The 19082-nt window shown below is 39.1% G+C and overlaps 1 protein-coding gene across 2 annotated transcripts; it reads left to right on the forward strand.

Moving 5' to 3' along the window:
• Nucleotides 8065-9252, forward strand: LOC8078410 (ethylene-responsive transcription factor RAP2-11). 2 transcript variants are annotated; one of them, XM_021454608.1, is made up of 2 exons: nt 8065-8808; nt 8901-9065. In XM_021454608.1, the coding sequence occupies exons 1-2, from the start codon at nt 8114-8116 to the stop codon at nt 8914-8916; spliced, it is 711 nt and encodes a 236-aa protein (XP_021310283.1). In that variant the 5' UTR covers nt 8065-8113; the 3' UTR covers nt 8917-9065. The 2 variants fall into 2 exon arrangements, with proteins under 2 accessions (XP_021310283.1, XP_002459520.2); XM_002459475.2 differs by having other exon boundaries at nt 8065-9252.

Below are 19082 nucleotides of genomic sequence, written 5' to 3' on the forward strand. Positions count from 1 at the left end.
GGACAAAACGGTCCACCCCTTGCTTTCTCTGCGTTCCCTAGCGGCACTTTCGTTCATTTATGGTAATTATTGTCTGTAAATTGCACTAATTATACAGTTTGCCTGTAAATCACGAGACGAATCTTTTAAGTCTAGTTTTTATAATTAGATAATTTTTATTAAATAAAAACGAAATTGCTACAGTGTTAAAATCTAAAAAAAATTGGATCTAAACAAGGTCAGGCCATAGTGTGTATACGTGAAGAGAGAGAGGGGTCACGCTGCGCATCGCATGGGAGTAGTCTAGGGTGTTGGGCCTTGTTTAGTTCCCAAAAAATTTTACAAAATTTTTCAGATTCTCCGTCATATAAAATCTTTAGACGTATATTTCTAACTATAAATAAATTTATTCAAAAAATATATTTAAATATCTATCTAATGATACTAATTTTATATTTTAAATATTAATATTTTTAATAAATATTTAATAAAAAAAATTTATAAGAAGTGAAAACGACAAATATTTAGGAATAAAGAGGTAGCACTGTAGCATACCGGCAAGTGTGTTGTACTGTGCTACCTCTTTATTCCTAAATATTTGTCGTTTTCGCTTCTTATAAAAAAATTTTATTAAAAATATTAATATTTATAATATAAAATTAGTACCATTAGATAGATATTTAAATCTAATTTTTGAATAAATTTATTTGAAGTTAGAAATATACGTCTAAAGATTTTATGTGACAGAGAATCTGAAAAATTTTGCAAAATTTTTTAGGAACTAAACAAGGCCCAACACCCTAGACTAGTGGTCACTTTGTCCATGCCATGCGCAGCCTGACTTCTCTCTCTCCACACATACACACTATGGCCTGACCTTGTTTATATCCAAAAACTTTTTAGATTTTAACACTGTAGCAATTTCGTTTTTATTTAATAAAAATTATCTAATTATAAAGTAACTAGGCTTAAAAGATTCGTCTCGTGATTTACAGGCAAACTGTATAATTAGTGCAATTTACAGACAATAATTACCACAAATGAACGAAAGTGCCACTAGGAAACGCAGAGAAAGCAGGGGGTGGACCGTTCTATGAGACAGGGAGCACCCCGCCATGATGCGCGGCGGGGTTGCCTCCCGCCATGATGCGTGGCGGGGTACTCTTTGCCACGTACCCTGCCACGTGTTAGCCACGTCAGCAGGTGTCCCTGAACCATGCCACGTCAGCAGTAGTACCCTGCCGCCATGCATGGCGGGGTTCTGTGTATTTGCCCCGCCATGCATAGTGGCGGGTCCAAACGGCCTAGTTTTGAAAATATTTTCATAAGCGGGTCAAATTTGAAATATGTTTCAAATTTGGGCTAAAAATAAAAAAATCAGGGTGGGGGCAACTAGTCAATTGGGGTTGGAAGCAGTAATCCTGAAAAAAACAGATACTCATTACCCATAACCGAATTACGCGAACCCGAGATATCCAATCTTAATTTCAGATAGCGATTTTGATTACCAAAAATAAGTTTGGGTAATTCGAGTAATATCCCCTGGTGTTCAAACTATCCGAACTACTCAAATATTTATCAATGTCTTTGTATTTATCATGTATTGTTAGTTAAACGTTAGAACTTATCAATTTATTAGAATATAATTCTCTTTGTTTGAACAAGTGATCACAATATATTATTCTCTCTAAAATACTATTGAAATTCTATACAAACTACTGCTAAAATTATATATAAATTGTTATTGAAAAATTGTGTAGTTTGTTGTTTTCTAAAAATTCAGGTAAAACCCGAACCTCAACCCGAATTATCGGGTACCTGAAATTACGGGTAGTGTTTTTTAAGACTAATATCGGGTAGCAATTTTGATTATCCAACCCGAAAAAAACAGGTAACCCAAACGCCCAGGCTTAGGAAGCAGACTTAGGCCCGTTTGGTTGCTAGTGTTTTTTAACACTTATGACATCAAATATTTAGACATATGCATGAAGTACTAAATATAGACTATTTATAAAATTAAAAAACGCGACTAGAGAATAATTTGCGAGACGAATCTTTTAAGCCTAATTAATCCATGATTGGACACTAATTGTTAAAAAACAAAATACTACAACATCTGTTAAACTTTAACACTACCGACCAAACACCCCCTTACGTCATCACATTGATTTGGTGTATTTTTATAAACCCGCTTTCTATAAGACCAGATCAGTCTTAGTGAAGGTTTTATGTTCCGATTTTTAACACACCCAAATCTATATAAATATATCTCTTATAAAGACTAGCTATTTCTCTTGTCATGCAAAGTGTTCACATCAGCATCCACTAGAACATCCTATTAGCACATAACACAATCAACTATTTCGTCATACAAAGTGTCCACATCAGCATAATACATCCAACTAACACATATCATTATATCTTCATTCAAGCTATTTACATTAGCAAACCACATTACGTATTAACATATATTGCTACATTATCAACACCATACATATACATCTCTTTATTTTTAGTGATTAGCACTCTAACCTATTTATATTCCTTCTTCGTACTCGCGACAACGCGCGAGGAATTCTCCTAGTTGTATAGAAAAATGCAATCTCTATAAAATTCTCTCTACTCTCATAAAACTTTTATTATCTCTCTTTTCATCAGTACAGTGTCATGTCAGTATTTTTAATGCCTATGAAACCACATAAACCCTTCATTTAGATTGGGGCCTAAGGAGAAAGCGGCACCCAACTTTTAGAAGTTGTTTAGTTTGAGCATTTAACAACACAACCTAAACTAATAACGATACTTTCTATTTGCTTCACCATCAATGGGATCCAGCGGCAAGGTAATCGATCTATCACTAGATCGATTATGCTTGATTTGAGCACCAACAGATGACACTCATGTCCCCACTATTATCACAGGTGAAAACAAAAAATATAATCATTGATTCCCTTCCCATTCTAGTGAAGGAGATGTTGCCTTTGTGTTCACGATTCCTTTACCAAATAACACCTTATTTATCCAATATATAAATTATTAATCTCTTGTCATTTTTTTGGATTTCTTGTTGCCACTTGAGAACATTGATAGACTTCAATAATTTGAGAACATGGTGTATTCTTTATTTTTTGCCGCTATTAGTAATACACGTGGATCCATGTCGCACTTAGGGGCAATTTAATAGGAGAATCATTTTAAGATTCGTGGGTAGAATCTAATTTTTTGTGCCAAATGTTGAAACATCAATTCAGCTACACGATGATTGCACAACGGTTCTAGTACCTTTTCCTTTTGCCTCCCTTCTCTTCTATTAATTGTATTTTATTTGTTTATAATTCTCTTTTGTTGCAACAAGTTAAAATAGGTTGCATTTGAGTTGTTCTCCACCCACAAAATTTTGAGATTGTTTTGAAGCATATTTCTATTTATATGATTTTCTATTGTGTATCCTAATCCACCAGTCTAGTAGCCAAAATATTTGATAAAATGATTCGGATCCATCATATGAAATGTTTATTGACAAAATCTGAATTCAAAATATTTCTAAAAAAATATTTTTCCATACTAAATGCACCCTTAGTTCCTTAAGCTTTGTTTCCTCATGAGCCTTGAGCCTTGTGAATTGTGGCAGAAGACGGTGATGGACTGATGGCAATGGCCACGTGTGTATTGAAAGGCAGCGCGAAAAGTTGTGATATATGCTAGTTGTGGTTGATGATATGGTGAGGATAGTTGTAGCATTGTCAGTTTGACAGTGGCTAGAATTATGATGTTTGTTGCATGCACTAATGTTGGCCTCTCAAATGAAGGTGGTATTCCTTTCCAAGAAAAAAAATGAAGGTGGTTTTGTTGTAGCGTATGGTTCCTTATGCCAATAAAAAGTGTGAGTGTCGTTCATTAGCTATTGGATTGATGCACATAGGTTGTCTTTATTTATTTTCATGATTATATAGCCTCCTTGGTCTCCTGCATTTTTCTTACCTACTGTATATCAATGGAAACGACCTACTATATCAACACTATTTTCCAATGCTATGTATGCCACTCCATAACAAAATGGTGGTCAAGGATAGTACTCCCTCTGTTTCACATTATAGCAAAATCTATGTACCAAACAAGTAAAAAGTAACTTATAATTTGGAATGAAGGGAGTATCATTCTTAGATAAAACATATCTATATGACAATATCTCTTATATAGATAAACCCCACTAGCTAATTCTCTTGACATGCAAAGCATCCACATCATCATCCACTAGAGCATCTCACTAACTATTTATCTTGCCACGCAAAGCGTCCACATCAACATCCACCAAATCATCCCACTAATATATTACCCCACCATGCAAAGTGTTCACATCATTATCCACTAATAAATCGAACTAACACATATCATTTATCTTGTGTCTATGTTATTCACATTAGCAAACCACATCATTTTCTAACATATATTTAGTTGTCCATGCTAAAATACTAAAAATCATCCACTAACATATATTATGATAGTATAATTTTACCAATAATTCCTGCAGCAACGCGCGGAGCATTCTCTTAGTTCTTATATAAGCTCAAATTGTTAGACGCTATAGTGCACATTCTATTTGTTTCAAGAGGAAACCATTATGTGACATTCATGAGTTTCTCAATGAATTTATTCGAAAAAAGTTTCACAATGATACTATAGCATGAATCCTCACGACACATTCCAAATATGGTACACTCTTGTCATCTAGGATCTAGGTTTACAATCTAAACATTCCTCTTGCTCTATGTATCAACCGGCTCTTGCTAATTAGACACCTTTATTTTTGTATCTTATACATGTTCTAAATTTATAGTTCATTAAATTAATTTTGAATCAAATTTCTCAACTTTAACCATTTTTTTTAGAAAAACACATTGACATCTACAAGTTTAAATAAATATATCTATCAAAACATATTCCTAGTAGAATTTAACTAAACTAATTCAATGTTTATAGACATTGGTGTAGTTTTCTAACTTAATCAAAGATGAACAAGTTTGACACGATTTAACTACCCAACGATCCAAATCTCTAATTCCGAACAATTTTAGAAACAAGAGAAGTTACAAAGATGCCAAACAGAAATAGTCACAGCAATGTTTATGCTTGATACACAAGAGTTTTTCCTAAATTATATATTTTTTCTGTGAATGAAATTGAACTAGTTCCTATAAGATTTTGATGAAATTTCTGTAAACAGACAATCTTTTTAAGAGAGGAAAAATATTGGATTGATGTATTGAGACCGTCGGGTGTTGTTGCCCATGCTACGACGCTGCAATGCGATTGACATAACAAGGCACAAGAAGTACACACGTGTCACTCCTACAGTTGCTCAAAAAAAGTCACTCCTACTATGCTTTGCCAAAACAAATAAATAAAAAACAAGGCCGGCCACAGCGCAGGATTTAATTGGCCAACAGCTTCAGCACTAGGTTATGCATTAATTGATTAATTAATTAATTCATATTTATATACTATTACTACTCTTTTTACCTGAAAAAATCAACAGCGTTATTCATTAGGTTTCTTTTGAGCAGAGGAACTCTGTGTCCCAATCGCCTAGGATTATTTCTAAAATCTGTTTAAAGCCTTGTTTGATTGTTATCAGATTCATCTTAATCCACACATATTAAAATAAATTGAGATAAAATTTAGTTTAATATAACTTTAATCTACCTCAACATATATAGATTGAAAAATCTAGAGGAAATTTTCTCCTGATAAGTCCGGGAGAAAGTATCTTGGCCGGCCGCACAGGGCGCCACGTTACCAACTAGTAGTTGACTACTGAGAAACAGAGAAGACGGAGAGTATAAATTGGAGTAATAATTTATATACTTCCTCATGAGACGTTCTGGAAACTTTTAGAGATTAAGAAAATCGATAATATCGATATATACTGTGGTTGTTTCAGCAGGCCTTTCACACGAAACCTTGTTGGCTCTAGAAACTCTCTGGCCGGCACTACATTAACAAGGATGTTGTTCGTTTCCATTATTATACAAATGGAGATGATGGAGTCCACTAACTTTGACCTCCACATTATTTCTCGACATTGATTAACCAGCCACGCTCAAACTTCACCATACAAACTTTGTTTTTGAAGTCACCAGCAGTTTGACTATCATACATGCCATATTTTCCATTAACTAGCAAACTGTCATCGCGAACACACAAATATATGTTCTACATTCAAATGCTATAGTTTATGTTTAGGAGTCAAACCTGAAAACTATAAACATTATATAGTTTAGAAATGTATGAGTTAGAAGTGTCAATTTATATTCAAAATATTTGCAGAACTTCTTATACCTGAAAGATTTTATATTTAGAAGAGATTAGTGATCAAAAGATACGAATTGAATACCAAACAAAGTCAAATCTATCAAGTATTTATGACTGGAGAGAGAGAGAGAGTACCTCCTGTGACTCTATTTCACAAATTGCAGTTTGCAGCCAGAATCTGGCCTTGTTTAGTTTGCAAAAAATTTCAAGATTCCTCGTCACATCGAATCTTTGGTTGCATGCATAGAGCATTAAATATAGATGAAAATAAAAACTAATTGTACAGTTTATCTGTAATTTGTGAGATGAATCTTTTGAGCCTAGTTACTCTTTGTTTGGACAATATTTGTCAAATAAAAACGAAAGTAATACAGTAGTCAAAAACGAAAATTTTTACGAACTAAACAAGGCTTCAGAAACCAATGTAAAGACAGGGTAAACAACTCAAATTACTTGAAACCTTACACGACTACCACTTTACAATCAAAGTTCTTCGCAGTATCTTCAACCAAACAGCACTTAACAAAGTTTACAGCAACCCGGGTCAAACATTCTAAAAACCACTACAGCTGCACGAAGCACCCACCATGAAAATTTCTTCAGACATGGGAGCCATGTCTCCGGCGTCTCCTTAGCTTGGTGCACCTGACCCAAAAATAAATCCATCATGCCTCGGTCGCATTGCAGAGTACCTTGTGGCTAACCACATTTGCATTCTTTAATTAATTCTTTAATTACACGGCGATGCTATCTTCTTGTTTAATCTCTGACAGGCACCCATGTCGTCAAGCAGTAACATGAACCATCCCATGGCTCCCGCCAAATGGCAAATGGTCGTGCCACCATGACCTGCCTCAGTATCTCTAGGGGAAGAAGATGGCGTGGCGTTTAAAATATCTGCAAGCAGGAAGTTAGCGACAAAGCAGATAGACTAATAAGATACTAAGCATTTGAAACAGGCTCAGAGTAATGCAGTGCCGGCGGGAGAGATTTCATTACAACCTAGCTGCAAAAACATTAGTTAGTTGGGCACATTTCACATATATAAAAAAAAGGAAGTGACCAGTAACCAGCACAATTTTTTTTCGTAGCTGTGGATATCGTACAAAATTCATGGAACCAGCAGGTGCCAAAGGCCTGCAGAAACACTATTTAGTATAATAGATGATTCCTTGAGAATCATTAGATGAATATTCTTGACCTGAAAAACGAACAAAGCATTTTAATCTAGAAGGAATTCAACAGCATTGTTATCACATAGTAGTAGTAGATTTGCCCATTTATCAAAAAGGGTTTCAACTCAAGAGCTCAGCAAACAAAAGAATTTGGCCGACAATAAAATTCCATGCGTAGTGACCAACTATGCTTCAGGAATTCTTTGTGACTCCAAGCCCACAGTTACCAAGGGCTGGTGGGGTTAATTTGGAGCCCATGGTTAAGCACAGCACACCACATCGATTGAAGCATCAAACATATCACCCAAGCTAGTTTCACAGCCGGAAACAAAGGTTGTTTTTGTCAACCAGTGTAAACACCAAACATGTCAGCCACTACGACCACATCAAACATTGAAATACGCTACGGGATACAGCATCATGCTCCCAATGCAATGCCCCCCCTCTTAGAAAACTCAGACACCTTTCTTGGCACTAGGAAGATTTGGACATCAGAGACAAGGAGAACATGACAAGGCCCCCACTACACCCACCCAGCATCTCAGCACCACGCCCCTCCCCCTTAAATTCAGACACCATCTCCTGCCCCAAAGTTCAGACCACATCGAGTTCTCACAGCACATGCAAAGATCACCCTCCTGATCCTAATGGAGCTCCATTTCCAGCAGCCACCACAAAGCCATCCCCAGCAGCAGTACAGCAGCTACCAACAACCGCCAGCCACCACAAAGGAAACCAAGCCAAGAACGAGAACCAAGTGCGGCAGCGGCGGCGGCGGTGGCGGTGGCAGCGGCAGCAAGTTTGTGGGCGTCCGGCAGAGGCCATCGGGGAGGTGGGTGGCCGAGATCAAGGACACCACCCAGAAGATCCGGATGTGGCTCGGCACGTTCGAGACCGCCGAGGAGGCTGCCCGGGCCTACGACGAGGCCGCCTGTCTCCTCCGAGGTGCCAACACGCGCACCAACTTCGCTGCCGCCGGCGCGCACGCCTCGCCGCCGGACTCACCGCTCGCGGCGAGGATCCGTGGCATCCTCAACCACAAGAGGATGAAGAAGAACGCGTCCCAGCAGCACACCGTCAACTTCTTCCCCGCTGGGGCGTACCATCGTGCTGCAGGAGCCGCCGCCACCGCAGCCAGCACCACTAGCACCAGCACCATCACCACGACCACCAGTAGCGTCAGTCCAAGTAGCAGCCCTAGCTCCAGCATCGTCAGCTTCGCCATGAGCAGCCATGGCGTCCGCACTCCCATCCTCCCAGCTGCTCAAAGCATAGCTGAGGAAGCTTACAGGCCGTACTTGGTCAGTGGAGGAGGCGAGGAGTTCCAGCTAGCCACACGACAGTATGAACAACAATGGGCCCTCAACAACACCAGCATACCACCTTCGGATGGATGCGACATGGCTAATGAGAATGCTTGCTTGGTGGTCGCAGAGGCGGACAAGGTTAAGCTGGAGAAGAAGAGCTCTGCGTCACACCATGGCGGCATGGACAGAGTTCAGGACAAGGATGTGTTTGAGGCGGGAAACGATGCATCTGACTCCTTGTGGGATCTGCCACCTATCTGCCCACTTTCTTGCAGGTCTTTGATGTATTAGACTAGTTATAAAAGGTTTTGCACCTGTTGTCTCGGTGCTCCTTTTTTTTGGATCCATTTTCTGCTCCTAGGAGCCAATTCCGTACAAAAGAGTGTATGAGGAATGATGGCCAGCAAGCAGAGTAATGTGACGGATATGTCTTTCGTCTAGATAACTGGCTTTTAAAGAGTTGCACTTGTTTTTCTTCTTTTCATTTTGTTTTTTTTCTTAAAAAAATTGGTACAGAACTAGCTCCCTTTGAGCTGCATCGAGACAACATACCTGTTGCCGGAGAGGATTATCTAATTCTGTGAACAACAATAATTTAATTTTTTTGTGGTGGATTTTTGCAGTGATTTTAAGATTAGGCACGAGAAACTTTCATGGCACGACTAGACTCAGAAGCAGTTTATAACAAAACGGCACTGATTCTGAAGAAGTGTATAAGAAATAACTATGATTTGAAAGGTAACATTTGTACTGAATTGCATAAGCAAATATTTAGCAAGCAAGCAAACAATGTTTCTTTGATGATAAGTTCAGTGAAATGGCTATGAAAATACTGAACTATGATTATTTGACGTTCTTCACCAAGAACCAAAATCTAGCATTCATAAATACACAAAAAAAAGTTAATGCATGATACAATGAATTATGTAAGTACAAGACACTATTTTGGCAAACATTCCCCGTACACATGAAGTTAGCCAATACACAGCACACTATACCCGGACTGAATCAAGGATGGGCAAGCAGATAGACATGCCATGGTTAATCCCAGTTGGCGGAGCTCGGCTGGAAATTTAGGTGGGGCGAACAACGACACAAATTTGTAATCTCATCATATGAACACACATGAATGGCGATACCTCTCCTTAGAAGATAGCAGTCCATATGAACTTAATATAATCTATTGATTCGACAAACACCAGCTGAACAAGAGTCCAAAATCCATTTATCCAAGAGCTAAAAGAAACTTGTAAATATGAATAACAAAGCAGTTAGCAAATAATTATAACTATATGTGATAATACATCTAAAAACACAACTACAAGTCTACAACAAGGAGACATACCATTAGCCTACTAGTAAAATCTCACCTGCTCACCGTCACCATCTCCCACCCCGCCTTCCGTAACATGCTGGCTGCTGCCCTTCCCCTGCATTACAGCACTGAGCCGCTGAGAGAGAGAGGCATGGGCGAGCGGCAACCTGCAACCTTGAAGGCTGTCGCGGCAAGGGGCGGCAGCAGCACTGCTACTGAAAATGGCTTCTCTCTGATTCTGAAAATGGCGCAATTCTCTATCACTCTGATTTTTGAATCTCACACTAGTAGAATCAGACTCATAGCTGACGCCCTCTTTTTATACCACAGGCGGTTCTAGTTACGATGCGTCTGTGGTATAAATAGGGCGATGCCTGTGGAAACCATTTATCACAGACGGTTGACTTAAGCCAACCGCCAGCTCCATTTACACTGGCGGTTGGCTTAAGTCAACCGCCCGTGGAAAATGTTTACACAGACGGTTGGCTTAAGGTTAGTTTATGTCCCTATTGCCTCAATTTGCTCATTCTAGCTCAATTTGAGCCACTTTTTGGATCTAGGGTTTCACCATGAGTGAGAGAGAAGAATAGCTAGCTTCTTGTCTTCATTTGTTGATATGGTTAGATGGGGTTGTTTAATATGGTTAGATAATGCCTCTCAACATGTTTGCTTCTCAATTTAGCTAGTTTTTACAAAATTAAACCAATGGTGTGTTCTTGTATATTTATATAGAGAGATATAATTATTGATTTTTTTAATTATATGGTAGTTAGGTTTTTTATTATCATGTCTCTCTCTCTTTATAAATTTCTCAATTTATTTATCCACATGTATGTATGTTCCATGAGTGGGAGAGAAGAATAGCTAGCTTCATTTGTTGATATGGTTAGATGTGGTTGCTTAATATGGTTGGATAATGCCTCTCAACATGTTTGCTTCTCAATTTAGCTAGTTTTTACAAGATTAAACCAATGGTGTGTTCTTGTATATTTATGTAGAGAGATAATTGTTGATTTTTTATTTTTTAATTATATGGTAGTTAGGTTTTTTATTATCACCTTCCACATCATCTATCTATTTATAATGAATGATGCATTTATATAGTTATGCTATACTTAGATTATTTTTTAATTATGTAACTTAGGTTTTTTCCTTTAATCTCAAGCTTAACCATAAACCCTAGCTAATAAACCCTAGATAAATCCTTTGTAAACCCTTAGATCATATGAATGGTGTTTTACAGGTAGTGATGGAGAGGTCATTTTGGATGTATAATTTATCAAGACCAGATCCATCATACATAACTGAGGTCCAGAGGTTTATTGATGCTGCTCAAAACCATGCTTCAAGAACAAGAAAGACGCACATACATTGTCCATGCATGGATTGTAGAAATCTTGTTGTATCTGATGACATTCAACAAATCCTTACTCATCTGGTCCGTCGAGGATTTATGAAAGATTACTTGATTTGGACAAAGCATGGAGAGGGTAGCTCTACGCCTTATACAACTGGAATTGTTGACGGTTTTGAGTTCGTACACGAGACACAACAACCTAATACATGGTCTAGCCACTGAACATGTTGTGCCAAATGTTCGTGATCATGGTTTTACTGGAGGAAATGAAGATGGCACCGAAACTAACATGGCTGCGGAAGATGCAGATTTTCTAGAGGCAATGTTGCGTCGTCATGCAGAAGATCCATCAGTGTTCTTCATGAAAGGTATAGAGGCCCTAATGAAGGTAGCAGAAGAGCCTTTGTATGATGAGTCCAAGGGTTGCACCAAAGAGTTCACGACGCTGCGGTCTGTGCTAAAGTTGTTGGTGTGCAAAGCTAGATATGGTCTTTCTGATGCTGGCTTTGATGCGTTCTTGAGCATTATCGTAGACATGCTTCCTAAGGATAACAAAGTGCCTGCTAACACATATTATGCAAAGAAGCTAATCAGCCCACTCACAATGGGTGTTGAGAAAATCCATGCTTGTAGAAATCGTTGTATCCTATATCGAGGCGATGATTATAGGGACTTGGACAGCTATCCCAAGTGTGGTGCAAGTAGGTACAAGACAAATAAAGACTACATAGAGGAAGAGTGTGTTGCCTCTGTGCCTAAGGGAAAAAACAAAAGAAGTCCCAACAAAAGACCCAGAAGAGTAGTTCAAAACCCACCAGCAAAGAAAAGGAAGAAGTAGACTATTATGCGCAGAAAAAGATTCCTGCTTTGGTGATGTGGTACCTTCCTGTGATCGATCGATTGAAGTGTTTGTTTGCTAACCCAGAGGATGCCCAACTTATGAGCTGACATGCTTCTGATGAGCACAAAGACGATGGGAAGCTTCGGCACCCAGCCGATGGCCAACAGTGAAAGATTTCAATGAAAACCACAAGGACTTTCCTAATGAACCAAGGAGTGTTAGGTTTGCACTGAGTACTGACGGAATGAATCCATTTGCTGAGAGGAGCAGCAAGCACAGCACATGGCCAGTGATCCTCACCATCTACAACCTCCCTCCATGGTTGATGCAGAAGCGAAAGTACCTTTTACTAACCATCCTTATCTCAGGACCTACACAACCTGGAGTTGATATGGATGTTTTCTTGGAGCCCTTAATGCAGGACATGAAGATACTGTGGGAAACAGGTGTTCAAATGTTGGACGAGTACCACAAAGAATCATTCACACTGAGAGCAATTATCTTTGTTACGATCAATGACTACCTAGCTCTCTTTACATTATCAGGGCAGTTCAAGGGAAAGCTTGGTTGTGTGGTATGCATAGATGACACCGCTTACGTGTCCCTAACTGCATCTAAGAAGATAGTGTACATGAGGCACAGACGCTTCTTATCAAAAGGATACAGGTACCGGCTGAAAAAGATGGATAAGTACTTTGACAATAATAGTGAACTACAGACTACTGCTCCATCAGGTAACAGTAAAGGCCAAAGAGTTTTTAGCATAGTCAGCAAACTCAAATTTGTTTTTGGGAAGAAGACAAAAGATGGAAAACCAAGAAAGAATGTCAAACCAGCTCCAGGGGCTACATTCAAGAAGAAGTCGATTTTCTTCGAGTATTTGGAATACTGGCTAGAGTTAGACGTACGCCACGCGATCGATGGTATGCACGTTCAGAAGAACGTGTTTGAAAGCGTAATTGGCACCTTGTTAGAAATGAAGGGCAAGACAGGAAGGATTAAATTCACGCTTGGATATGATATAGTTAGGCATAAAAAAGAACTTCACCTTGTTAGGCTAGAAAATGGAAAGTACCACCTCCCGGCAGCAAGCTACAACCTCAACAATAAAGAGAAACATGTGATGTGTGTGTGGTTGAAGAAATGGAAAGTCCCATCTGGATTCTGTTCTAGCATATGGAGTATTGTGTCAATGAAAGACCTTACACTCACCAACTATAACTCACATGATTGTCATGTCATACTGACTACTTTCCTCCCTATTGCCATTAGGGCTATAAACCCGGTGTGGATAAAGGTTGCAGTTACACGGTTGTGCTACTTCTTCAATAGGATCTCACAGAAGGTGATTGAACGTGATGAGTTGGCATCTCTTAAGGAATTCGCAGTGGAGACAATGTCACAGTTTGAGATGTGTTTCCCCCCAGCATTCTTTGATGTGATGGTTCACCTTGTGGTGTACTTGGTTTCACAAATAGAGGCATTAGGTCCCACGTATTTGCATGAGATGTGGACGTATGAACGTTTCATGTCAATACTAAATGGCTATGTATCAACTCGTGCTCGTCCAGAGGCGTCTATGGTAGAGGGGTACTTAACTGAAGAGGCCATTGAGTCCGGAGGTCTATTCTGCAATAGGGTCCTAAAAGACGAGGTTGCAATAGGTTTGCCTCCGTCACGACACGAGGGTAGGCTGAATGGAAGAGGTAGGTGTTGGCAATCACTATGGAGGATTTTATACTGCCAACTTAGACTAAAAAGAAGAGGAATAAACATATTTAAATCACATATGCTTTTGCTATTGACATAGTTCCACTTGTACCATGGTATTTTGTTTTGCAAGATTTATAATGTGACAAGTGGAAGAAAACAATAAAATAAAGAAAGCGCAATTTACAAAAGACAAATTCACAAGTGCACAATCAAAAATAAACAAGAAGCCCACCTTCAACATCGAACTGGACTCAATCGTAACCGAAGCAGCAAATGAGGTTCAGCAGGGAGCAAGCCACGCGAAGGCGGTGGCCAGGTGGGGCCCACCAGGTTGCGGGCGCACCTGGTTGCGGGCGCAACCTTGGTGGCGGCAAACCGGCCCCACCTTTCTCTGGTGGTTGCATGCCGCCATGCATAGGACGGTTTCACGTACTACCATATTTAGATCCCCCGAACCGTCCTAGTTAGGCTATAAATAGATGGCTCCCCCTCATTTGTAAAACACACATCATTTGGAGTCTACATTTCCTCACACCTCTCACTTGTATCTTTAGTATTAGACTAGTAGTAGAGCAAGGCAAGAGCTACCAAGGAGAGCTTGTCTCCTAGGAAGAAAGGATCCTCTTGGTATGAATCATAATCAATCTTCTTCCATGAGCAAGTTCTTGTTATCTTTATATAATTGTGCTTATGAACTAGAGTATAGTTATGTCTATATCATGTTCATAGTATATGAACTAGTTCTTAGTTCTTGTGCTATGTTCTTGATATATTCATCCCTATTCTTCATCGTTCATCTAACTTATATGAATAGAAGTAGAATTAGGGATGAGATGATGGTTCATTGGGCCGTTCCGGTTGCTCTTAACCTAGCCTGTCAATCCGAAGGGTTGGGGCCCGCGGGGGTTAAGAGTTGTTTCCAAATACGTGAACATGGTGTTCAGGTATGGGAGATCAGTGGATATGCGGGTATCCCATGGGCAGAGGGGTAGGTGGCAGGGTGGTGACAGCCCTATCATCCTTAGTATTCCCCCACGTTCAGATATTCGGTAGGAGTCATGTAAAGTCTCTATTTGCTGGCAGACCAGCTATGTGGATCTCCCTATCATCTCAAACCTGATCCTATCTCTACACATGCTAGTTAGATGACTTACTAACAGTTCTTAGCACAGTTATATACGAACCGTGCCTGCTCAGTAGTTATATTCTTCTATTCTTTATTTTATCTTTTATCCTTGAGGATGACCCAGATGTGTGTCCACTATCTCTAAATATCATATCGTACCCCTGTTTACTCTATGCCTACCATGCATTTTAATAAGTAATCATGTTATAACCATGTTAGATATAAATGCCTTCCTACAGGAATTATAAATACGACACCCATTTACGGGTTGAAATGCTACAATGATAGTTCTGTGCGCTTGCAGAGTTATTCTTATTTCATACTGAGCTATCGATTGGTGTACCTAAGTACCTTTACTTAAGATTGTAATCCTTGTGCACTCACCCAACGCCGGGCCACAGCTTTGCATATCGTAAGTAAGGATGGTTAGGAAGGCCCATCTGGCATTACTAATCATCAATACCAGACTGCACTGCCTAGGCCCGCGCCGTAAAGAGCCTTGGGTTATCATTCTAAAGTGATGGTGGTTAGAATATACCAAGAATGTTTCTAGTGTTAGCATTAGGGATGGACTCAAACTCTATCTTTAGTGGTTTCGCTAAGAAACACCAACAGTAGGATGGGAAAGAAATCATACATCCCAAAAGATTACAATTCAGTCCTCGAAGCACATCACAGCGTCCTGCATCAGCTCTCGATAATGGAGCCTTTGATTAATCTACACATTGAAGAGCTTCAAAAATATAATCATGGGCACACAGATGAATGGATAATGAAGGAACGTAAGAATCAGTTCACCTCATGGCTAAGAGAGTAGGACATTCTAGATGGGGAAACAATCGAGGATCGCACCATCAAGGTCTTGGCATCTGGGCCATCACACCAGGTCACGACTTGGCAAACCTATGACATTAGTGGCTTCACATTCTGTACCAAGTCCAAGGACCAAAAGAGCATGGCACAAAACAGTGATGTTTGATGCGACGCCTTAGACTCTAAAACTGGTGAGGAAACAACTTATTTTTGCTTTGTTGAGGACATATGAGAACTAGACTATGGTACATTTCAGATCCCTGTATTTTGGTGTCAATGGGTTGAAGACAAACATGTCATAGTGGACAACTATAGGGTTAGAGTTCTAGATCTAAGCAAGGCAGGCTACAAAGATGATCCATGGATAATGGCTAACCGTGCTGCACATTGTTGGGTATTCTTAACATCATTACCAAAAGTAGACTAAGTTCTCTAAATCTAGTAACGGTGCCAAAAATGCCAAACCTATCCCTCACACCACTTAAGCCAAGTTGTCATCCCCAGCATGATATAAGAGACGCGGTATTGAAATATGCAATTGCTCTTCTAAATAAATAATGAATGGGATCTGCAAGCGCACAGATTAATACCGATGCAGCATTTTAACCGGGAAGTATTCCAGGTATCGTTATTTATATTTTTACCACTGGGAAGGGATTAGCAATCATCACTATTGATTACAGAATAGAATATGAGATTGAGCATCTATCATTGCATGTATAATTGAGAACATTATATCTAACTCTTCATACAGGGATAAGTGTCACATAAAAGATATATGAATTAATAATAGTGACAAGGATAACTAATCTGATCTAGCCACATAATAAATATGATAAGCACCTCAATTAGATACTCTAGAAAGTCATTAGCATGGTATTAGAACGAACTACAAGAATATTCTCTAAGTTATTCTCAACTATATAGTCTAGCATATCATAGTTAGAGCAAGCATACTTAGCAATCATTGCGAGACAAGACTACGCCCATGCATAGTGATATTAGCAAGGAATATGAGAAACATAGCAATCACTCCCCTGTAATAATGTTGCTCTGCCAGCCCAATACACGAGAGGGGGACTATATAAGAATCAATGAAGCTGTCACTATCACGAACCACCCCACGATCTGGCATATTGGGTACAATCGCAGATAAATACGGTATAAGCACCACGCCTACACAATATCTACCATTTACCCATGGATCCGATGGATAAACGCTATACGATCCTAAGCATGTATATAGATCCAATCTAACTAAGCCAAGTACATAACTATGATAAACTAAGAACAATATAATCTTGAATATAAGTAAGTAGAGCAAACTCATAAGCAATATATTGAAGTAGAACAAAGTCATATTCATAATATTGAAGAACAAAGATAATTAGAAAGCAATTAGAAGCACAATTAGAGAATTACCAAGAATCCTCTTGACAGATCCGGAAACCAATCGAAGATTGACTCCTTCTAGTTCTAATCCTATGTAGCTATGCTAATCTCGATATCTAATTGATGTGGTGGCTCTAATCTTGATCAGAGGCTTCTTCTCCCTTGAAGAACAATGAATTAGGGTTGAGAGGCTCTCTCCTCCAGGGGCCAGGGGGTCTGGTTTTATAGTCCCTTCAAGTGAATATGGGCCATTGGATCAAACCGACATAGATTGTATGGTTTAGATTCATCCTTTAGGTCGGTGGAGATCTCCCGCGAACCAGAGTCCTGATTGGACTCAGGGAGGGGGCGGGCGCCCAGGGCACGAGGGCGGGCGCCCTGCCTCTAGCCCCGTTTCGCCTCCGCTTCGGTCTCGTGGCTTCTGGAGTCTTCTAGATGTAAGATAATTGCGCGGCACGTTAATATCTCTATATAATCCCGACGTGTGGGCCTTTCTTCCGTATTTCCTGATAACCCCCTGCAGAAATAGACAAACACCAAAACTCGTGGAATTCTATCAGATAAAACCCTAAGTCTAGATGTTGATTTCATTTGGATCCTTTTCTTTATTTATTTGATAATTAAATTTGATACTTAAGGACCGTCAACACACATGTCTTCTATGCTGAGCAGGTCCTCTCTCCTAATGATAAGAAGAAAATTACGGACCATCCAAAGCACGTAATTTTCCCTGGAAAGCAACAAGCCATCGGAGTTGATGGTGTATGTGACTTGGATAAATTTAACCAGTTTAGTGACATGTCTCTCTTTGTAGACAACCATCCAATAAAGATAAGGAATGTTGAGCGAAGCATTCCACAAAGCTCGTTGCCCTAGGTGCGTCATGATGGACAAGGAAGAACAATAGCTGCCTAGATTTTATTTGTCATTTGCCATGTAATTCATTTATGATAAAATGTGTACCTTATGCTATGTGCCCTTCTCTATTTCTACATGTAAGACCCTATGCTTATTTCTACATCTAAGACTTACCATGTCATAACACTTTGGTATCGTATTGGTCTCAAACTTTTACCAAGGCTTACTAGTGCTATTGATGTTCAATCCACCAAGTTTGGGATTTTTCTGATGTGGTTTGTTACTTTATCCGGTTTAATTAAATTTCCGCACAACGTCACCCGCTAATTAGCGCTTGAACTAAGTGTACCCCTGAAATGACTCCAAATGGTGCCAAACTTCTCCACAGGGTCTTATATACCATAGGAAATAAAACTTTCTTGTGGTTGGTGGAAAAACCTAGTGGGATCTAGGTGTAGTCCACCATTTTTCATCTCATTTAGCACAAAGAAAAATGTAATAATAGCTTGCATGACTAGAAAATCCTAAGATCTTGTGTGGGGTCATCATTTGAGTGTAGAAGATTGCCAAAAAAATTTCAAGACATTTGGAGATAGGCATAAGATACATGCTTCACAAACATAGAAGAGTCATTCCACCGAACTATGCTCAAACATATGGGTTCCTCACATTTATATTGTCAAAGATAAATTACACAAAGGAATATATTTATCATAGCATTTACACACTACAATAAGGCTAACAAAATTAGATTTACATTTTTTCTGGTATTCCTATTTATGTATTAAACAAGATATGAGGCACATATTCAATTTAAATCATTTTAAATAAAGTTGCATACAAAAGTACATCAAACATGAAATTTCATATTTTTAACATGTGTATCTGGTCAAG

Source organism: Sorghum bicolor, chromosome 2 (genome assembly GCF_000003195.3).
Source record: "Sorghum bicolor cultivar BTx623 chromosome 2, Sorghum_bicolor_NCBIv3, whole genome shotgun sequence".
NCBI lineage: Eukaryota > Viridiplantae > Streptophyta > Magnoliopsida > Poales > Poaceae > Sorghum > Sorghum bicolor.

Coding starts and splice junctions, on each gene's coding strand:
- LOC8078410 (XM_002459475.2), top strand. CDS start 8,114: ATGGAGCTCCATTTCCAGCAGCCACCACAAAGCCATCCCCAGCAGCAG.